Source organism: Centroberyx affinis, unplaced genomic scaffold (assembly GCF_046629955.1).
Source record: "Centroberyx affinis isolate AG114_WGS23_722 - 3 ecotype Tasmania unplaced genomic scaffold, CSIRO-AGI_Caff_v1 ptg001068l_1, whole genome shotgun sequence".
NCBI classification, from domain to species: Eukaryota; Metazoa; Chordata; class Actinopteri; order Beryciformes; family Berycidae; genus Centroberyx; species Centroberyx affinis.
The window spans coordinates 56,930-80,102 of NW_027279617.1; the positions used below are offsets into that span (position 1 = coordinate 56,930).

Sequence of the window (23,173 nt, forward strand, 5' to 3'; positions counted from 1 at the left end):
AGGCTCAACAGGAATTCCCACAGTTGCAGTCAAAGTCAGTTTGATTCAGTGTTCAAACTGACAGTGTTCAGTGTTCAATTCTGATCAGGAGGTCAGGTTGTGAAACAGCTGGCTCGGATGAACTTGTTCACCCTCCCTGCAGCGATAATGAAATCCCTTCCCATTTCAATTCTGCCTTGTGCAAACAGACTGATCTGCCAAAATCACAAGCGTTTTCAGTTCTCCTTCTTTTAATGATTTCTGTCTGGTTTCTAGTATGAGTATTTTCCCCTTTTTCAAGAATTCTCAGCGAAGCATTTCCACATTCTGCTCAGAACATGAGTCAGGTTATGAAACTGCTGGCTGTAATATACTGGTTTCCACCCCGTTACATTCTTCACATTCCTCCTCCTCTTCCTCCTCCCTATGTACTTTTTGTTCTTTGGTCAATCACCTCAGTTGACATCAGGCTGCTCCTGCATCAATACGGCACAAACTGCACCATCCCACAGGTCAGGTACTGACTAGATCACAAGCAGTTTAGATTTCCAAAATGTGACATAATCTGCATATTTGAAGTGAGGTCTTCTTGCTTCAATTAAATTACATTTGATTAGACTGTACTTTGTTATCTGATTTCTCCAAAATTTGTTTTACCTCATCCAGTTATCATACAGGGAAATTGCCAAAAATTCAGCTTGAAAACACTCAACAAATGACATGACAAATGGAGAGGACTGGACATATTTCTCAGTAGGAATTCACACAATCGTGCATTGCAATATTTCATTAAATGCTAAGTCAGGACATTGCTCGGGTTATGAAACTGCTGGCCATGACAAACTAGTCTGGCTCCCTCCTTCAGTGCGAATGCATCCCTCTCATTCTTCTTGTTATAAAACTGGGGCAAGCATGCGCAGGTGCTGAGTGATTTCATATGTGTGATGAGATTATTTTACTTTCTCTGCTTTCTCCCCACTCCCATTATTTTTAATTCTTTTTCCTTTTGTTTTCTCCAATCCCCCTCAACCCCCCCCTTTCTGTTGTTATCATCCTCTTCCTCTTTCACATTATTTCCCCCATTTCTCATTCACATTGGTTTTACTTTTTATGTGTTGGGAAGTCTTTGGTGCTCGGGGCTTGCTGGTAGAAAACACCAACTCTGTTCTGTCTGCCTCTCTGTTGCGTCTTTCTTACTGTTAACTTACAGTTTACACACAACACCAGCCATTCAGTCGCTGGATCGCCCAGCTCAGTAAAATATAAAAAGCAATTCACTTACCTAATATATTTTCCTTTATTGTGATTGTGATTTTGATTCCTTTCTGAGTTGGCAACATTATTCAGTTGTATGTAATTTTTTGCCATGACCTAAGTGCCATATTTATTTTCTCTCATTTTCTCTCTGGGCGGGTGGAATATATATTTTTTTCACCAAACTGTTTCACTGCTTTAAGGAAAAATGGAGGCACAAAAGTCTGATCGGCTGCCAACAGCCAGTGTGTCCAAATCCATAGTCAACTTTTCCTCTGCAATAAACCGGTTGACTGCTGCCTCATCTCTCATTGGTCAAGTTTCCTTCCCTAACTCGGCTCTCTGGAAATGGAATGGACCTCTTGAAAAAAGTTGTTTGGGTCATTGGCCGCTTGTACACCCAGTGAATCTGTAAGCAGCATGGGAGGAGGCTATAAGGGCATACTGGTAGACAAACAACTGTGTTTTGTCTGTCTTTCCATCGGTTTGTCTTACTGTGTAACTTGTCTTGTGTAACTGTTTATCTTGTTTATCTGTTTATCTCTATCTCTGGGTTTACCGGTGGAAAACAAGTGCAGCCCTTGAGAGCAGCATTAGACGCCTCCTGTATCTTCATGGCCTATGTGACTTAGAGTCTAATTATCTGATGATCTGCCCCTCTGTCCTGTCTCTGTCTCTGTCTCTGTCTCTGTCTCTTTGTAGCCAACATGTGGGGGGACTACGGTCCACTGGGCATGCTGGTGGAAAACAAGCCCACACCATCTACTGCGGTAGATGACAACTCCCAAGATATCTACATGCCCTACGTGGCCAACGATATCACCACCTTCTTCACCCTGCTGGTCGGCATCTACTTCCCCTCAGTCACTGGTAAGAGCATAAGAGTACAACGGAGACACACACTGTATTATAGGATATATAGGACAGCTACAGTTTCCCAGCTCAGTGAAACACTGGTACAGGGAGAAATAAGTTTTGCCAGTTTCCCCACTGGGATCATTAAAGTGTCATCGTCAGTTATGCACTTTTGACCATAGCGGCAGTAAAATGGACAAATCCCTTCAAAGTATATTCCCCTCCCCTTGTTTGTTGCATTGGGAAGACTCTGCCGCCCATCTGCACTCATTCATGAAATGTTCTGATTTTGAAATGCTTGTTGAGAGCATTTTCACAATAACTCAGTATTCACCGATGTTTCCTTTATGCAGGATTACTCTTTGATATGCACAATGTCACCTTTTTTCTCAAAGCCACAAGTGCATTAATTTATTATGTAGGCCATGAAAAATCCTGATTATGAATGACTTTAAATAATAATAAAAAAAAACATTGTTGTGAATGAGGCCAACTTTCTGTCTCTTGTATCTCTGAAATGCTCCAATATGCACGACTCTGGAGTGTTAATGCAGTTTATGTGTATGTTGCATATGGCTTTGATGTTTGAATCAAAACAGTTTGGTTGCTCCTGATGGTCATTCTTTATTATTCTAGGAGTCTGTTGTAGAAACGTTAGATGTATGTTACCAGCCTTTCAAGGTAATCATACAGGCCAGTCAGGATGAACTCTCACCATTACTTTAATCACTTTGTGCAATAAGATGGTAAAATCTCTTACATCACATACTGCATTAATGGCTCTGGTCCTGCATTAAGTTATATAAGCATGCTCATCATTAGTAGGGAGTGTGCGATTCTATAAATACCCATACATACAGGACAGAACCAAAGCAGTGTGTGGTAGAGTTGAAGGCCACATGGCTAACTGGTGAAATGATGAATCTCTGTGAATGCTACATAATGACTTCCTTTCACTTGCTCCATTTAATTTAAATAGAAAAACATTGAGGAAAAATGCAAAATTGTTACTTATGTGAGAGATAAACTCAAGTGAAAACTGTCAGCAGTCAGGGTTGATAATTCCTCTGTTCTGTTGTGACCCCCCCCTCCCTTCCAGGTATCATGGCTGGCTCCAACCGGTCAGGTGACCTGCGGGACGCCCAGAAGTCCATCCCCATCGGGACCATCCTGGCCATCGCCACCACCTCTATCATCTGTATCCTGAAACCATTCACCGTGACACTGATTCTAGACAGTCTAGTCACAGGGCCAGAGCTGTTGATTTAGAAAGTATTGATCTAGTTTAATCGGCTAGGCCCCTCTAGTTTCCACTGCTTACTGTAGAATCTGTGAATCAGAACTAGGTTGTACAATCAGCTAATGTTGCCAAACATCAATGCATTTGCAGCAAGTGGAGGCTGGTTAATATTAGAAGCTGAATTTTGTTGCAGAAACCAAACAAAATGGAAGCTTAAAATGGTTTGAGGCTCTTCTCTATGGCCAGATTTATAGATGCAAAGTGTCTGTCAGGGATTTACTTGGTTTTGGAATCCTTTGAACCAAAGAATTCAAGCATGGGCAAAGGCCCAATACAATATGCTTTGGTGTCACCCCAGCACTAACACAGCTGATACCACCAATCAGTGTCCTAGTGCTCTGTGAAATCAGCTTTTATTTATTCTGTATTTAAAAGGTTATGGAAATGAGCACTCAGCCACTTGAGAGGTGTAAGACACCCTGTGCAAAGCTCTACAGCAATAGATAAAAACAGAAAGGCCTTGTGTATCAATTCACTGTACTGCTTCCTGAAGTGTTTCCCAGACGTTACCTGTGTGGTGCTGTTCGGTGCCTGCATTGAGGGTGTGATGCTCCGAGACAAGTAAGAGTCGCACACTCACATAGCATATCATGCATACACAAGTGTGTTGCATAAAATATACTAAATGGACAGTAAATTTTAGAATTAAAGACACGTGTTTCTATAAAGGGACTGGGGGGAAAAAACAGTGCTTGTGTATCATTTAGTTTTAGGCCTTGACTGTACTCCTCTTATTGAGGAAAATCTAATGTAATAAGTGTAGATGGAGAAAATTCTGCTGATTATCTACTTATAAGTGCTGAGCATTAGTTGACACTTGGGTAGTCACCAAGTGGCCTCATTACAGTCTAGAAAGACACTCCGCTCAGATTAAATGTTTTTCACACTGGGTCCGTTTCAGTCGCTGTTTTGCTTTTATGTGATGTGAACACATGTTAAGTATACACTCCAAAGTAATGTATACTTTTTTATTTTTTCGCTTCCATATTAAATTTAAAGCCCCAATCCTTACTTGTAATACTGTATGTTACCCACTGTTCAAACATGTCATCCTACAACAGACTTTGTTTTCATTTTGATGAAAGCTGTATTTTACACTCTGAACTTAGTTCTCTGAAGAGTATGTGACAGCTAAACATGAGCTTTATCTACATTACAAGGCCATAAAATATGTTTGGTATTTCGTTCCAGGTTTGGTGACTCTGTGAAAGGGAACCTTGTAATCGGCACACTGTCTTGGCCCTCACCTTGGGTGATTGTGATTGGCTCGTTCTTCTCCTGCTGCGGGGCAGGGCTGCAGAGTTTGACTGGCGCCCCACGCCTGCTGCAGGCCATCGCACGAGATGGCATTGTACCTTTCTTACAGGTCAGACACACACACACACACACACAAATATTAAATGTTCTCTGCAGTCTTTGAACAGTCTTTAAACGCACAAACTGCACATCCTCTTGCACTCATCTACTAGTTTGTGTGTGAGTGTTGTGCCTGCGTGCATGTTGTATGTGCACATATGTACTTATATACGTGTGTGTGTTAGGTGTTTGGCCATGGGAAGGCTAACGGGGAACCTACCTGGGCTCTGCTGCTGACTGCTGGGATCTGTGAGATCGGCATCCTCATCGCCTCCCTGGATGCTGTGGCTCCTATCCTCTCCATGTCAGTATCCCACTGAACACTATCTGATGCTAAAGACAAATAGAGTGTGCATAATATTAGCAATACCTGTTCTTTCCATGACATGGACTGACCAGGTCAATCCAGATGAAAGCTATGATACCTTATTGATTTCATTGTTAAAGCCACTTAGATCATAAAGGGGGGATGTACTGTAGATGATGATGATAAGGTGACAGGTTAAAGAAAGAATAAGCTTTGAGTTATCGGATACAGTACTACGTTTTAGCTTATTGTTGGCACAATATCTGATCCCAGTGTCATTTTGCATTCCTCTTTATTGCCATATCATTTACTCTCAGAGATAAATGTATGAGACAGAACCACTGCTTACAGCACTAAACTTAGAATTGCATAGTTTCCTCATTAATTTGCTAAGTGTCCTTTCGGCTGTCTGTTCCTCTCCCAGGTTTTTCCTGATGTGCTACCTGTTTGTCAACCTGGCCTGTGCTGTTCAGACTCTGCTGCGCACACCCAACTGGAGACCCCGCTTCAAATACTACCACTGGTGGGTTTACTGCTGCTTTTTTAATAGGGTGGTGGGAGGATGTATGGTTGAAATACAGTCTGTATAAGTACTGTCAGTCAATGAAAAGGACATTGAATTTCTTGGAGGTTGAAACTTAGTGTCTTGGAACTCTGTCAGGCTCACTCAACCCGAGTTTCTTGTTGCTATCGAGGTGACTGAGGCTTTCCTTTCCTCCCTCATATCACTGAAAACCCCCTGGCATAGAATCACAAGTTAAAGGAGTAGTTATACGCACATCACGTAGGTGCAAGGCTATCAGAAGAACTGTGTCAATGAATAAAAGGAGTAACGCCTGCACACTTGCTCCATGCCACCATTTATAGAAGGGTTTAAGACCCAACTTTAATTTAAGATTTCTTCTTTTCTTTAACTGAATACAAAAAAAAATTTTTGAACGTAGGTTATGTAGTATTTTTTGATATATGGGATTCTGTATGTGATATTATGTTTATATATCTGATATACAAGTATGTTTGATATCTTTGAAGTATGGCTTTTGTACTACTGTGTTTTGCTCTATGTATTTGTTTTCTATGTACCTTATTGATTTGTTTAAGTATTTTTGGATGTTTATCACCCTGGGCGGTTTGGATGGTTAACCACACCTGCCACCATAGAGCTTGTCAGCCTATGGGAGTGCATGATGTATAAATATGGGCGTGGTTTCTATTTTTCAAACTTTTCTGACCTGAGGAAGATCCAAGGAGGATCGAAACGTTGTCAACAGTAAACTTTTGTGGCATGGAGCAAATGTGCAGGCGTTACTCCTTTTATTCATAGAATCACAAGTTAACATAACAACACAGGAGTGTGGAGTGATCATGGCTGCAGCGGTTATACTCTGTCTATCTATGGCTCTCGGTCAAAGCAGCCACCAAATGCTGTGTGTTCTGTTACGTCACGGACAGCAGCTTGGCACAACAGTGGCCGGCAGCGGGAGTCGGTCTGTTGGCAACATGGGCCGTGGTGTGTCTGACCTAACAAGATTTGGCTGGAGACAGTAAGCAGTGGCCGGCTGATTTTGACCTCTGTGTGTGTGTTCCCTAATGGAGGGCCACCCTGCTGGGCACACACACACATACACACACACACACACACACACACACACACAGAGCATGTAATCACGTACACAACATGCACACACAGAATCTAAACCCGCACAGCATGAAGACATGCACGCACACAGACAGACATACCTGTTCAGTGGATGCCAAAGGATTCTGTGTAAAACAAGTTCTAGCACGATGAGGGTATTTACCAGGATTAGTTCCACAATGCAGGTAGAGGACAATGCAGCATGGCACTATTGTTAGCAGTGGCTTTCACTGCTTTTATCCAGGCTTCAATTATCAAGCCTCTCAGCTCTCCAGTTCTGAAACGGTATCATTGTTTCGGCAAGACATTTTCCTTGAGTTTTGCGAATGGATGAAGTTTGAAAGCACCAGCAGTAGTTAATAATTTTTGATGATGTTGAAAGTGTGTGTGTTTTCTCCCACAGGGCCTTGTCCTTTCTGGGAATGAGCTTGTGTCTCTCTCTCATGTTCATCTGCTCCTGGTACTATGCTATCGTGGCCATGGCCATCGCTGGCTGCATCTACAAATACATTGAGTACCGAGGGTAAGAATGGTTTTCTGCGCAGTGATTTCTTTTGTTTAAATTACAAAGTAAAGCTTACAGTGGTACAAATGCTTCTTGACAGGAAAGATAAGAAATATGCAGAAATGATGCAAAAGAGGAAAATGTAATGAAAGGGGAATAAAGGAGAGCGTACTGTACAGTTAAGTGATAGATTATATACAGAGAATAAACATTTTTAAGGTGCTGGCCTGGCACTTAATCAGATACCCTGACATTTATTGGACAGCTGAAAAATAGAGTTCTGGGCAGCAACAAAAACCACTTCAGTGCAGAAAGTGCCCAAGTTTAATATCTCTGCTGTCGGGTAAAAACATTTCTCTCTCCAAAATGCCAACCTCTTAGGCATCAAGAAAAACGGCTTCATTTTTAGATTAGCAATCATGCGTTTATGGAATTATATATTGGGGTTTGAAAGGGTTTGATAATCCGAAGATTCATTCATCCTCATTCATCCATTCTCTTCACCAGGGCAGAGAAGGAGTGGGGTGATGGCATCCGCGGCCTGTCTCTTAATGCTGCCCGTTATGCCCTCATTCGCCTTGAAGAGGCGCCACCACACACCAAGAACTGGAGGTGCAGTATATGTGTGTGTGTGTGTGTGTGTGTGGTTATAGTTGCATTGCATCAGGTAAATCAGTACAAGTACACTCATAGTATCAAAAAATAAATTTGAGTGCCCTCTTACCTTACAGTATCTTTGGAAATTTGGATACTGACATGGGTACAAGTGCCACCTGTCACTGTTGGGGGGAGAGAGAGACAGAGATAGAAATAGACAGAGAGTGAATTTGATTAATCTCTTGGTCCTCAACCTAATCTGACAGAGGCGGTTGATAAGCCCTGGTATACAGGCCCATACCGGCTGCCCTCGCACACTGCCTGTCCAAAAACCAAACTCTCATTCAGTCCAGTTTCATTTACTTTTTTGCCATGTTCTTGTTACTCTTCTTAGGCATGGGATGTTTCAGTTAACTCCCATTCATTTCTACATGGTGACTTATTTTATAGCACACATTTCTCCTCTGTCTATATTTTAACCTGCTCAGACATAAGAATAAAACAACCTTTCCTGTTCTTCACCGTGCAAAGCAATGAAATATAACTCCATCTCCTCTCTCCTGTATCTGCTTTCTCCCCTCTCTCTCCTCTGTTTCTTTATTGTTTCCAGGCCTCAGTTGTTGGTGCTCCTGAACATGGACGCAGATCTAGGAGTCAAGCACCCTCGCCTGCTGTCCTTCACCACTCAGCTGAAGGCGGGGAAAGGCCTGACCATAGTGGGAAACGTCTTGGAGGGAACTTATCTCACCAAGGATGCAGAGGCCAAGAAGGCTGAGCAGGTACAGTGGAAATACGCACACACACAGACATGCACACGTCTGTGCAACAGGACGAACAAGATATCACAAGTCTTTATCTGTCACTGAGTCAGTTGTCCTCCCTATTGCCCTCACCCACAACTCTATCCATGCCTCACACTAGGCTCTATCAAGCCAAAAGTGTGATTTCATGGTCGTAGTTGATGAGATAATCTGTTTTATGCTGCCTCAAAATGTTGCTTGTATATCATGGCCGAGCATTTTTTGGACATAATCAAAAAATTTATTGAAATGTTTGCTGGCAACAGGAGTATCTGTTGAGAGTTCAGAGCAGGACCAACCAGCAGCGGGCCGGTTGAGAGAGAAGAGTATTAAACAGGATTTAGAAGGTTGTGACAAGCCTTGTACACCTGAAAGTTAGACTGACGCTGCCACCTACTGGCAACATTGAGAAAATCACCACCGGGAACATTTTCACCCTTTTTTGCAGGGGGATTTAGCTGTGTCCTCAAAAGCAATTTCAGTGGATTACTTTATGTTCACTAGCAATCATCTGCAGAAGCTCCAGCAATTCCAGATTACATGGACTCATGTGACTCATGGACATTGTTTAGACTCATTCTAGTGAATTGTCTTGAACCATAAATTTTTAAGATATTTAGCATTCTAATGAGAGTGCTGACTGTTAAATTTGAGGAAGTGGCAATGCTCAACTAGGGAGCAGTGCTACCCTAATGAAACAGTGGATCCATACAAATGACCAACCATGGTACTTTCTCCATAAACACATCTTTTTTTCCTCAAAAGTCAAAGCAGTGATGAATGGCTAAAAAATCAATTTCCTTCCTTGCTTCCCTCATCCCCATTTTCCATTTGTCTTTGTCCCTCGCTCCGTCCAGAACATCAAGGCGTCCATGTCAGCAGAGCGGACCAAGGGCTTCTGCCATGTTGTGGTGTCCTCCAACCTGAGAGACGGCTTCTCCCACCTCATCCAGTCCGCAGGGCTGGGAGGCATGAAGCACAACGCAGTCCTGATGGCCTGGCCTGGCCTCTGGAAGCAGTCCAATGACCCACAGTCCTGGAAGAACTTCATAGGTACACAGGGAGAGCCACATCAGAGCAGACACCACACACTGATGAATAGCCTACATTAACCCTGCCTCTCATAGAAACTTGTTCTTTACCTTTCTGTCTCTCTCTCTCCATCCAGAGACAGTGCGGGAGACCACAGCGGCCCATCAGGCCTTGCTGGTGGCTAAGAACGTGGACAGTTTCCCCACCAACCAGGACCGCCTGGGGGAGGGCACCATCGACGTGTGGTGGGTGGTTCACGACGGAGGCATGCTGATGCTGCTGCCCTTCCTGCTGCGGCAGCACAAGGTGGGCTAGAGTGTGTGGAAAAGTGTGTGTGTGTGTGTGTGTGTATCTCTGAGATATAGACCAAAGAAGGATTATGTAAGAGCAAAGTGCTAGGAAAAGAAATACAGTAAGAGCTGAGGAGAGAGATAGAAGCAAGTTTTTTAAAGAGAGCTACCCTTCTGCCTAATTTTTTCCACCCTCCCTCTCTCCAAACCAACTGACACCCCTCTTTTAATTCCCTCCTGCAGGTGTGGAGGAAATGTAAGATGCGTATCTTCACCGTGGCCCAGATGGATGACAACAGCATCCAGATGAAGAAAGACCTCCAGATGTTCCTCTACCACCTGCGACTGGATGCAGAGGTGGAGGTGGTGGAGATGGTGAGACTCTGTTCTATAGAATAACACCATACAAGATGGACTGGGATGCATCAGTGCATTGGAATCAGGCTGATACTGACCTAAAACACTGAATTAGATATATAGAAAAAAATGACGGCTTTTATCTGAACTTTTTCACATAAATTAAGCAAGTCTAAAATGTGCCATAATCAAGAGTTCAGATATTGAAATGCTGCTAAACATAATTTATGGAAAATTATGTTAATCAAAGTCAAAATCAAACCAAACTAGTGTTGAACTAGAAAATGAAATGGTCAAGTGGAGTCATTGTTTACCAGCTTGAACACGTTGATTATTGTTTTTAGATGCATAAGACAAACCCAAAGCAGAGTCTATTATTTCAAAAGACTCATCAAGAACTGTGTGGATAAAAATGAATAAAAAAATGCTTCTCTATCAGATGGGTGCTCTCTAGTGGCAGATACCAAAAGCTCTGTACTAAGAATTTATAACAGCATTGGAAAAAGTGGTATGTACATCAAGCCATATTATCCATATTATGCTACAGAAAAAGTAAAGGTCCGGCTATTCCCCTCCACACCAGTGCCAATTCGAATTTAAACGTTACGTTAAGTTGGAGAATTGTTCAGCATCCGCGGAGGTGTGCACTTTACCGAGTGTCTTTTTAGTTGAAAATGTTATTGATTCCAAATGTTTCTCTGCCCTCTTTTGCAGCACGACAGCGACATCTCAGCCTTCACCTACGAGAAGACGCTGGTGATGGAGCAGAGGTCTCAGATGCTGAAGCAGATGCAGCTGTCCAGGACTGAGAGGGAGAGAGAGGTAACACACACTTTATCCACCTTAACTCATCCCTTCTCTCACTTTCTCTTCATCTTGGTTGTTGCATTACAATTAAACATGAATGAAATGCTGGATTTTTATGATCACTGTGTCTCTTAGATTAGATTTTAGTATAATTGGGTCATAAAAAGATTTTCAAGAAGGTTGACATGTATCGTTATTGAATGTTGCCAGTTTGCTTCTGTGTGTGTGTGTGTGTGTGTGTGTTCGCGCGCGCGCGAGTGTGTGTGTGTGTGTGTGTGTGCACAGTGACGACTAGTATACATATCATCACAATCCATTTAATGTCATATAGATCAGATTATATGTAAAATGAAAAGTCACAGGAAACTCTTTGGGTAGATTCTATAAATTATAATCCAGATAGCTTAATCACAACATTATCTGAGTAATATCTGGCCAACCGCTGCGCTGTGTGACAATTGGCCCCTTTTCCTGTCCATCTGCCAACGCCTCTGTGGGCCACGCCGCCCCGCTCAGATTCAGAGTATCACTGACGAATCACGTAGCTCGATCCGGAGGAAGAACCAGGGCGGTGCCCAGGGCGCGAGCCCCAGCCGGCAGTCCTCACAGATGGAGGACACTCAAGAGGACGAGGTAGCCCAGTTGTCAACCCACTGTCCCTCACTGTTAGACACACAGGCCCGTCTTCACAAAGCTGGATCTTTGGCTGCGGTTACGCTTGTCATTTAAATGTGACTTTTATCATCTGGTTTAGGTGACAGAACTGGACACACAAAATCTGACTTTACTCCCAATTCTATCATGCCTCCAAAACCAGATGTGTAAGTGGTCAGGCTCACATTGTGATTGTTTTTCTCCCTAGTGTGGACATTATCAGGCCACAATGCATCTATGGGGAAGAATGGGGAAACAGTAATATTGGCACAGATTCAAATAAATAGTGCCATGGGAGATGCATTTTCAGTAAGTGTGGAAGCACAATGATGGGATTGAATACATTTTGATCTCTATGATCAGAAACATTGCATTGAAATAAGAGTAACCATAGCCATTGAGTAGGTGTGCTAATCACGGATCAGTTTTGTTTTTGGGATCATGTCTGGGATAGTATTTGTTTTTGTTGGTAGTCGTTTTGTTGGGGTTTTTTTAAAGATGAATTTTTCAGTTAGCCCAAGAAAGTTTATTAGAGGTCTTGACCTAAACTATGAAGGCATTGTACAACATTAATGATGATGAGGGATGATGGCTGAGGAGTTGTAGATTTTACAAATTCATAACTTCAGTTGAAGTGGTCCTTAAGCAGTACCTCTACTAAGATGTTTGATATGTAACAGGTCCTGGGTCTGTGTTTACTAAGCAAGGTCTCACATCTCACAAAGTATTTGTTTAAATAATCAAATGTCTTCATTTACTTAATAAGCCGTACTTTTTACTGTTGTGAAGGCAGGCATTACTTCTTTTTCCTACCCAGTCTTCTCTGAGAAAGTTTTGGACTTTGGTACTCCATACCTTGCCTTCCTTATGTCTAATGAACATATCCTTACTGTTCCTTGACCTGCCAGGCATCGTGCTTTTCTACACTGCACATTCTTAGCCCGGGGTTATGCTTAGCCTTAAACTAATAGTTAGCCCATGACTGTTCTGGGACTATTCTGAAACCCTGTGACATCCGGCTAATGCACCAGTGTGAAACCTTAGTTGGCCCAGGACTAAGAGCCAGTTATTCTAGGATGTTAAAGGTTGTAGGATGCAGTTAGCCACTGAGGTAAACACAGTGTGAAACAGACTCATGGACAGCCAAGAGAGAGCAGCTGGTTTAGGATCACTGATGGGATTCATCTCCTACTTTTTCTACTGACAATTACAAAAGTCCAAACTGGTCCAAGAGTAGTGCTACTTACTGTACAGTCATTGGAAGCTGCTTTGTGAATACCGGCCTGTCACATCCTGGAACTGCAGCCCAACCCCTGTATTACCATCCCCCTCACCCCCCTCCCCCACCCCCACCTCCCACCTGCTGGGAGGAAAGAGTGGACAGTATTGTCACAAAAAATATGTGGATCAAATGGTATTGGCTTAACTTAACTGATCCCTGCTGAACTGTCCTGAAGCTGTAAACTCACCCATCTGTTACTTAAAGCAGGTTAAAACAATCTCTAAGAATTATTTACAGCTGCTATTTTACCTGGGGCTGGTGCATTATAGTTCCCGTTCTGACTGGTCAATACTGTCCTCTCCTTTTTTCCTTTTAGCAAAATCACCACCCTCATCATCACCACCATTACAAACCTCACCCCCACCCAACCCCCCATAACCCTTCATCAGCAAGTCTCCTGTCACTCACTTACATACCACAGTCACCGTTGATACTGACAGTGACGGCTAGTAGTCAGCAAGCATAACAGAAAGAAGAATATCTTCTAGAAGCCGCACTGATACATTAAAAGTAAAACACTTGCACACTTGCACAAAAAAGATGTGCAAATTATTGATCACAAGGCCACCCATCTGGGCTGGCGAAGCCCCTTGGAGCTTCAAATTTAATATTTTCTCCTCCCTCTGTTGGCTTTGAAATGTCACATTTTTGGTTTACTGGATGAAGAGCCAGGGAATGTCTCACCTGTAACTCACCGAATTATATATTTGAATGAGGAAGCCCTAAATATTTTCTTGCAGTGTAGAGATACAGAGCGGGTGGATGATATGAAACAAAGATCATAGTCACCTTAGGCGTTAGCCTGTTGACTCACTAGTACAACCTTCATCTTTCCTTGATTAAAATAACTTCATGTGAGGACACGTTCTGTGTTTACATCTGATAATAGTACCTGTATATCTCATAGTGTCATCTAATTTTGGTCTGGAAGATCACCGTTAAGCCTCCTTGCTAGATCGTACATCCCGGTATCCATATCTTCATGATGCCGAATGTTATTAATAGTAAAACCATAATCCATTCTTATTTGTCACTGACTGGTTATGGAACTGTGGAGGTTGTACTGCGTAGCACGGACACATGGGCAGAGATGGAACAAAATTGGTGTCAAATGTGATGAAACCAGATAGAAATTCTATTAATAAAACCATTTACTATTTAAAAGTATCTATGTTATTGCCATTCCAACTCTGCTCCAAAGTACATAGGCCATTGTTTTAGTAAAACATTGGATTGTGTTATCATCTATAGTGGTCCAGTATCCGTTTTGAACTCTTGGTTGACATCCCAGTTTGGTTCATTCCCAATACCACTACCAGCCTTTGTGTTTCTCCACTAGCTAGGGCCTTCAGCCTACCTAGATGAACATTGTCTTGTTGTGCACATTGCATATTGTACTAACGTGGTTCATGAGTCTCAGTATAATTTATAGTCCTTCCTGCTGGTTGTTGAACAGTTGAACCAGGTTTGTATCATCCCTATCATTCCATAGCATGGTTAGCATGGTTTCACCCATACAACTTGTAGTAGGAAAGTACTTGTTCTCCTTCTTTCCTCCTTCCCTTCCTCTTCCTCCTTCTCTTTTTAATTGTCCTCCTTACTTAATGGTTGGTACTCTTCGATGCTTGTTTTCTCACTCTCTGTGTTCCTCCATTTCTCACTTTCTTCCATCTCCCTGCCATTTTCTTGGACTGTCATTCTTCTCAAATCTTTCTTTTATCCCTGAACTTCCTTGCTGCCCTTCGTTACACCGCCTCTCCCCGTTTCTCTCTGTTTCTCTCATTCTTTCTTCCATTCTTCCATCCCTTCACCACCTTTTGTTTCACCTCTTCCTTCCCTCTAAAACTTTTCCTGGTTCACCTTCATATCCGCTCACCTTCTCTCAACCTCCCTCACCCTCTTACTCATTCTCTCTCTTTCACCCTCTCTCTTTCTCTCGCTCATCCTCTCATCCGTCTCTCTCCCTCCGTTTCCAGGCCCAGCTCATCCACGACAGGAACACGGCGTCTCACGCCACGCTGAACGACAAGGCCGACACGGGGCCCGATCGGGTCCACATGACCTGGACCAAGGAGAAGCTCTTCACCGAGCGCAACCGGCACCGCGAGCCCAATGCCAACGTGGCCGTACGCGACCTGTTTAACATGAAACCGTAAGCTCACGCCCCTCTATACTCTATATCAATATATTCTCTATATGTATAGCTTACAGGGCAAGGGCTAAAACAAAGCAACGGCGGCATCATAGCTCTGTAACTGCAAGGTCCGTCCCCAAAATGGAGGAGTGTCACAGTGATTGCGTTACCTCTATATGTAACTGAAAAAACCCCAAATACTGTTAAGATTGTGACGGTAAAAAACATGGTATTGCATGTGCCTTGTGGGAGACATTTGCACCATTTTGAATGAATTGTCCCAATTTTATCTTGTCAAAATACATGAAAGAATTGGAAATATTACTTCAAGAGTACTTCAGGATGGTGCAACAGCCTCTATACAGGAGGACGGCATGTGTAGTTGTAGTGTGTAATCGTAGTAATGTGCACATCCAGAGCCTGACAGGGTGAAATGGGATAACTGCCTGCATGGTGTGTGCATTCAGGCTGCATTAGGTGTGTGCGCGTGTGTGTGTGTGTGTGTGTGTGTGTGTGTACACTTTGCCATTTGAGTCTCAGTGCATGGCCACACCACGCAGACCACACGCACACCGTGTTTGCCGTATAGACTAACACTTTTCATCCCATACTGTCCATAATGTCAGTGTGTGGAGTTCATCATGTGTGTCCCAGTCCGAATATATTGGAGGTTTCAATTTACATAAATGATTGTAAAAGCACAAAACAATTATACAGTCTCTATGGATGTACTAGTACTCATAACAGGAAGAAATGGAGGAAATTGTAACATGAAACTCATCACACTCATCAAACGGCTCCGTGCCAAGTGACCGGCGCCTCCTGTGATCACCCGCGGTCGCCTTTGGGTGTCATGATGAGCCGTTCGGGACAGTCGGTGGCATGCGGTGTGGCGCAGAGCGCTGGAGAGCTGATGTAGACGCATCTAAGCCTGTTTCTGTTGTTCTGTCTGTTGTTTCCTCCTTCTAGAGAGTGGGAGAGCCTGTAAGTCACATTTCTCTTTGCCCCTAGGCTGTATGTGTATACTCTGTGTCTGTATGGCAGTGGTTGCAGGGTGACTGTAGTTTTGTTCCATGTCCTCCATCGTACATCTGTGTGTGTGTGTGTGTGTGTGTGTGTGTGTGTGTGTGTATCTGTTTGCATGCGTGTGTGCGCGCGTACGTGCATGTGCTTCCTGTTTTGCCGTCATATGTATGGCCGAAAAGCCTCCATTGGTTTAATTTGCATGTAATCATGACATTATTTGTGCTTTCCATCCATTAGCGTTTATCAAAGTGAGTAGCAGACACACAGATATTCAGTTCTGTTTTAGGAAGCAGACACTATCTGCCAAATGCATTTGCCCCCAAGGTCGGTTTGCACCACGACCTTAAAAGATGGATGTTTTTCCTCTTCAGCTGAATGGAAAGCAGAAGTTTTGTGGAAGTGCCTCGTTTTGTTTGCCTCATTGTAATTTAGCTTCTGGCTGTTCACATGTCATGTGCTGTGTTTGCTTTAATGCCATGTGGTCTAACTTGAGGGTGATGATACAGAGGAAACATTTTGAGGGAAAGGACGTGGAAAATGCTTTCTTTTGCAATGAATTGATGAATTGGAATGAATTGGTCAATGGAATAAAATCAATTTGAACACCTACAGTGTATATATATAATGTGGCGATAACAAGCTAAGCTATAATGAAAAAAATACTGTTGGGACTTATTTTGGTGTAGAAATTCCATGTCCGTTTTGTCTCTAAATGCTGCCTGTATATCATGACCTCAACAGTTTGTTCATTTGAAATTCAAAACGCTTCAATCCCATAACCATAACCTGCCATGCCTCTGTTCTCACATTTTTGTTTGAGGCTGATGATCCATCTGCCGAAAAGAATACAGTAATTTGCTCCTTAAGAAAAAAAAATCAATAGATAAATGATTGATTTTTCAACTGGTGAAGGTGCTTTCTATGCAAATATACAGTGTACTAGTTATATTGTAATTAAGTAAGTCTAATCTAAGCAAGTTAAAAATCTAAAAAGTTCTAGGCTTATAGAACTAAAATATTTTTTGATTGCCACACCTCTAAATCTTTCAAGACCCTCCAATGAAGAGTTTGACCTTTTCTTTATTGCACAACGAGGGTTGAGTTTTAAAGTTAAAATTATGACAATACTGGTCTCATATTCACTGAGAACATCCTGGGAACCAGTTAGTATCATGGCTGTTCCCTACCTTGTCTTCTACACTGTGCGGGGAAAGTAGAACCAGTGAAATTTGGGGTTTCCTTTAGTATGGTGATTAATCTTTTCCCCAGCATGGTCTTTTCTCACTACAAGCCTCATGTCACACTAGGAACCAGTCTAATGTGCGTCGGATGCACACAGCGATCAAGCTGAACGAGGTGGTGGTCAACAAGTCCCAGGGAGCTCACCTGGTTCTGCTCAATATGCCCGGACCGCCCAGGAACAGAGGAGGAGACGAAAACTGTATCCTTTACTTAAGTCACATGTTCAATGTAATGATTTTTTAATGTGTAGTGTTAATTATTACATTAAGGATCAGGAAATATGAAGATCATCTGTTCTTTCTGTGAGATGGGCTGTGTGTTGTTTGTCTACACCTTGACTCCTCTCCTCTCAGACATGGAGTTCCTGGAGGTTCTCCTCGAGGGTCTGAACCGGGTCCTCCTGGTCCGAGGTGGTGGCCGTGAGGTCATCACCATCTACTCTTAAAAAAAACCCTCATGCCCCACCCTGCGCACATGGGCCATCGCCATGAATACCAGTCACCGGGCATTTTCGGGGAAGAAGCCTCATTGGGTTTTTACGGAGGGGGGGGGGAGGGGGGGGGTGTTGGAAGGCGGGGCCACTCGTGATGGGACAGACGGTCTTTAGGACCTCAGGAGGGAGGAAGCGGTTGGTCTCTACCCAAATGACCAAGTGAGCAAGAGAGAGCGCACTGTGTGTCCACGCCGGGCCACCATACCCCTGCCGAATGGAAGATAGAGCATAGAGACACTTTATATTTTTCATTTACTTTTGAAAATGTTATGTTATATTTTCATATTCTTTCCCTCTTCTCGTGTTGGTGTTGTCAAGTTATTGACACTTATTGTGTAAAGATCAGCAAAGAAGTGAATGTGTGCTGTTCATATGAACCTCGTAGTCTTTCATGTTGTCTGTTGATTTCTACTCTGGGAGGTGCAAAGAAGTTTGTTGGACCTGAGGAAAAGTTACACATGGACGGCAACTTACAGAACGGGTTTGAACGCAATATCTACTAAGACTCAAATAAGAAAATACATACTGATAGATCCGGACAGGTAGAAAAACACCCTTTATAAAAACTCACATTGTCACATTGTTAGTACTTTGAGTTACAGACCTCTGATTGTTTTCAGTGCCAGGATTCAAAACAAAGCTCTCCTCTAATGGAGATAGGGCAGCAGGTTGCAAAAAGCTCATTCACAACAACCTTTACACACGTGGTCATACTGAATTTTCAACGTCAAGTAGAGTTTGGTGATCTGATATAGTCTTTAGGAGCTCTTTACTTCAGTTTGAACTCAGTTGGTCTCTGTATGAACTACAGAAAGAACCCGCAGTCTGATTAGAAGCCACTGGAACATGTTGGTTAGGTCACAGAGCAATCCACATTGTTACAGAGCTGATCAAATCAGGAGGGTGGATTCATTGACTGTTTCTTTGTCACTGTCCAGTGCAGGACAACCCCAGAAGAACGCCGCTGTATGCGTGTGTACAGGTGTGTGTGTGTGTGTGTGTGTGTAGCACGCACACTGCACAGGTAGGTAAGCCCAGGGCTAATTTGGTGAAGGATAGGCCAAGAGGATTTTGAAAGTGCAATAGATCCTGTCAGACATATTGCTAGCCCCCGAGACAGAGGGTGGCAGATCACCTTCTGATATTGGGTATTGATAAGTAATCATTGGTCAATATTCCCCACCCTCAAGGAGCGCTATCATTGCATTAGGGAAAATAGCCATAGTCAATATTGTAGGATATAGCCCTTTGTGAACTTTATAGTATGTTATATAAATGCACCTATGTATTTATGGTTTCTGAAGTAGCACTAATAGGAATTTGTATTAAGCAGGATTGCGAATGACTATAGCTTTTTTAAATTCACAGGCTGTTTGACAGCTTAGGATAACAAGAGGCTGAAGAAGGTGGGTGTACACTCGCTAAAGCCATAGATTGCCTTCAATGTTGTTGGCGTTCGATAGTTTAATTTTTGAAAAAAAAGCATAAGCACTAATTGACACTTGTGGAATAGTGTAATATCTGACTCTTTCCACGACTAAAATGCAATAAGAATTTGATTCTTTAGATGTGGTTTCATCCCCTGTTGGCTTAGTTAGAGCACTGTTGTCTTTGCACTAGCTACCTTTCAACACTGTTACTCTCTCTGTTCTGTCATCTACATACTGCAGCGATATGATACACATTCTACCTGTCAATATGCCACTGCATCCTTACACAAGTGGAGTGAGATATTGATACATGAGTGGGCTCTGACCTGGGGCCCATGAGGTCATGAAAGATACATTTTGACTGATTTTGAGGGATCATGGGAAACAGAACACAGATCACGAGCAATCCCATACTATTGAATACTCCTGTTGCTATGGGTTTTTATAATATTTTATCACACAATGATATTCTTTAGGCTTCGAGTCCCGGACTGAGTAGGCAAATCGTTGACCATGTATAGGAAAAAAAGTGCCAAAAAGACTAAAAAAGAAACTGTGGAAGTATCAGTGCTTCCTCCACATGGCCATAGCTGTTTCTTGTCACATTTAATATATTTCATCACTGGAAACCTTAAGGGGAAAAAAATGGAAAGCACAAAATGGTAAAGAATTTGTTTATTTTATGCCACCCCTCCAAAAAAAAGTCTGCATACAAACAATGCAGGGAAACAGTGCGACTTCCAGGGCATTTTAAACGCCGTTCCTTACATGGGCTAAATGCTGCCAGTGAAAAAAGACACTTTTGGGTCAGAGGAAAGCAGGGAAAGCGCATTCGACCCCTTTGTACCTCCACAGTTTCTTTTCAACCTTTTCCTAGCTGAGCAGTATTTTATAAAAACAGAACGTTGCGTTTTCCCACAGCGGGGAAAAAGAGACCTTCTGCTTTAGAGTCTGATTGTCAGTTATGCGGCGTCTCTGTGTTTCTCGTGTTTTATTCTGTTCTGTTCCTCTGTAGTCACGGTCTGTGTGGTGTTTGTCTAACCGTTACATTATAATTGATTTTTCTGTTACTTCTAGTGTTATTTTTCAGGACTGGGAGTCTTGTGATTTTACGGAGGGAAGGAGGGAGGGAGAGGCGAGGCGGTGTGTCTGAACGGGACGGTGGTGTTCAACTCGTTTGCCGATCTGTTTTGTTTGTGTTTTGTTTCAAGCCATCAGAAACACAACATGTACAAGACTATTCTATAATGCCCTAAAGAATATTAAAATAAATTAACTAAAGGAACCAGGGTATAAATGAATTGGTTATATAATTGTGTCACTCACTATCATATATGAAGTTCATTGTTTTGTTTTTTTTTGTTTTCGTTTTGTATTTTAGCCACCAAAGATAAAATCTTTGAGTCTATGTAATAAAACATCAAATTGTGTCTAGTTTTAAGAAGATGACAGTTTGAACCGTTGGAAGTTGAAACAGTTGTAAAGATAAATTAATAAACATGTTTTTAAAATTGAAGCTTGGTTACTGAGCTGAATAGCGGTAGCTGCGCATAAATAAAAGATAAAATACATAAAACCTTGAAGGAAAGACGCTAAACAATGAAAAGTAAATGTTTCTGGAGGTAAATAGGATTGTCAGCAATGTGTGTTTCGCGGCTGTATTGTTTGAAGTGACTGGAGAATCTACCTCAAGGTGTCACTGAGGCTTGGCTGAAGACAAAAACTTGTTCAATCACTTTATCTTTTCTCTGTCAGAACCAATGTTTTATATGGATCAGTGAAGGAGAAAGCCTCTGCTCTGTGGGAGAACCAGCAGAACTGTGTGTGTATGTGTGTGTGTGTGGGAGAGAGGGGGGTCCTGGTGTGCCAGTGTACATACCATTGAGAAGTGAAGGTGTGTGTGTGTGTGTGTGTGTGTTTCTGCTGCTGTCCCACAGACTGGAATAGGATGTCACTTGTGGGCGCACATATAGAGGAAGGTAGCCCTGTAAATTATATTTGTGCCTCTCTGAGTAATTAATAAAAGTGCTGAAATAAACCAGAACTCTTCTGCCTCCTGATTCAGTTGCCAGTAGATTTGCATGTATAGCAGCATTGATGAGAAGAGCGACGGAAACTTCAGCAGAGGTGACCACCAACTCGTGGCTGTGATATAAACAGCAATGTGTTTTATTGGGACTGTATTCCAACATATTAGGCACTGAAATGGGAAGACCATCCTGGGCAGTAGCCTAATGATTAGAGAGGCAAGTTTGTGATGAATTATGTATTAGACTAAAACAATTATGTGCTTCACTACAGTCTGAGCTATTTCATGCCCACCTACCATGTGAGGCCACTGGATATATTCACTTCCCATATCACAACATGTTACTGATGGTGACAATAATGGATTAAAACGACCTTTTCTAATTTAGTAAAAGACTGCCTCTATCAGAGTGTGAGTCACACAGATCGCTGTCAGCTTCATCTTCCTGGACCAGTGGACCAACACTCTCACTGCCAAGCACCTAGACAGCAAGCAGCTGCCTCCCAAGTCCTGTTTTCACTGGAGGGAAAGTTAACACGTCATGTTAACTTGATGTTGCCTTACATATCTCATCTTTCACTTATTGGTAGTTGTCAATAAATAAATACTTCTGAACTGCTGAGTGGGCTGTTTCAAGTCAGCAGAGGTAAACTTTCCTTTCATGTGATAGTTGATACAATGCAGTTTGTGAACGGCTGATAGGTGTGATTGTACTGAATCTGGCAATACCACTTGTGTAATTGTAGCATACATTGTCAATGAAAACCATCAAAAAATGCCTGAGGTGACCTAATCGGCTGTAGTCTGTGCCATTCATTTGTATGGGTTGAGAAGACAAAAATGCAACAAATTTAGAGCCATTGTTACCATATTAACACAATGTGATATGTCATCATGAACAGGATAAAACTGACTCTATAAGCCTTTCATTATCTGGTATGGGTCAAGACAAATAGGCTTAAAATGTAAGGTATTGAAGAAAAAGTATAGGCCTAAGTAAAATTGCTGATGTATTAGATTCAGTGCAATCCCACCTATCCAACACGCCCCCATTTGCCTTTCTATGACAAATTATGGAAGAGATATTAAAAAGTACATTTGTCATAAAACCCCATTTTTTTCTGTCTTCGCCTACTTTAAGTCTATGTTTATGAATCTATATATCCAACATACATCAAGCTATTCACATCTACTTTGTTTTGTCTGTGGAGATACATCCTGTCTACAAGTATGGCAAGTTTGAGCACTCTCTGACCTTCTGATTCAAATCTACATGAGTTTATGTGCAAGCAGTCCCATATGGATTGGCTTTGTTTTGCACGTTTTTTTGTTGGTGGGGTGTATCAAAATGTGGACCAATTTAACCATCTTTGCAGTAAAATATTTTTATACAAGAATCTGTTTCATTTATGGGAGACCCTAGGGATGCTAAAAAACATTGTTGTGTTTTGTTCTACCTCCGGTAGGGGTATCTCATAAACTAAAGGACTTTTTGAGGCTCATCCACTAGCCTAGAAATGGGAATGGAAATCGAATGTGCGGCAAGAAATGAATGAATGAATAAATATAAATAAAAATGTTAGGTATTTATTGATGAAATGTGTTAATTTGCGCATTTCTATAAATACTCCCACATTTATTTTTATCATTTATTTATTGATTCATTTATTTGTTAGTGCATTTATTTATTGATGCATTATTTTATTTATTTGACTCATTCATTGACTGCTTAATACGACAGACCTGGCCTTCCACATCAATGCAGTCCAAGTCGGCTGTTTCATACCTCTATGAAATCAACGTAT

At 42.1% G+C, this 23,173-nt stretch overlaps 1 protein-coding gene across 2 annotated transcripts in view; it reads left to right on the forward strand.

Annotated features, from left to right (window-relative positions):
- slc12a7b (solute carrier family 12 member 7b) overlaps positions 1–17,937 on the forward strand; it is a 66,858-nt gene extending 48,921 nt beyond the window's left edge. The window contains exons 9-26 of one of the 2 annotated variants that reach the window (XM_071523123.1): positions 1,936–2,103; positions 3,188–3,286; positions 3,892–3,949; positions 4,580–4,754; positions 4,930–5,048; positions 5,476–5,574; positions 7,094–7,213; positions 7,703–7,807; positions 8,403–8,571; positions 9,450–9,645; positions 9,761–9,930; positions 10,158–10,289; positions 10,986–11,093; positions 11,595–11,714; positions 14,991–15,166; positions 16,118–16,132; positions 17,482–17,615; positions 17,770–17,937. In XM_071523123.1, coding sequence (XP_071379224.1) covers positions 1,936–2,103; positions 3,188–3,286; positions 3,892–3,949; positions 4,580–4,754; positions 4,930–5,048; positions 5,476–5,574; positions 7,094–7,213; positions 7,703–7,807; positions 8,403–8,571; positions 9,450–9,645; positions 9,761–9,930; positions 10,158–10,289; positions 10,986–11,093; positions 11,595–11,714; positions 14,991–15,166; positions 16,118–16,132; positions 17,482–17,615; positions 17,770–17,861 — 2,255 coding nt within the window. In that variant the 3' untranslated portion in view covers positions 17,862–17,937. The remainder of the gene's footprint in view (positions 1–1,935; positions 2,104–3,187; positions 3,287–3,891; positions 3,950–4,579; positions 4,755–4,929; positions 5,049–5,475; positions 5,575–7,093; positions 7,214–7,702; positions 7,808–8,402; positions 8,572–9,449; positions 9,646–9,760; positions 9,931–10,157; positions 10,290–10,985; positions 11,094–11,594; positions 11,715–14,990; positions 15,167–16,117; positions 16,133–17,481; positions 17,616–17,769) is intronic. The other variant, XM_071523124.1, reaches the window with a different exon arrangement.
- Positions 17,938–23,173: the final 5,236 nt, after the last annotated feature.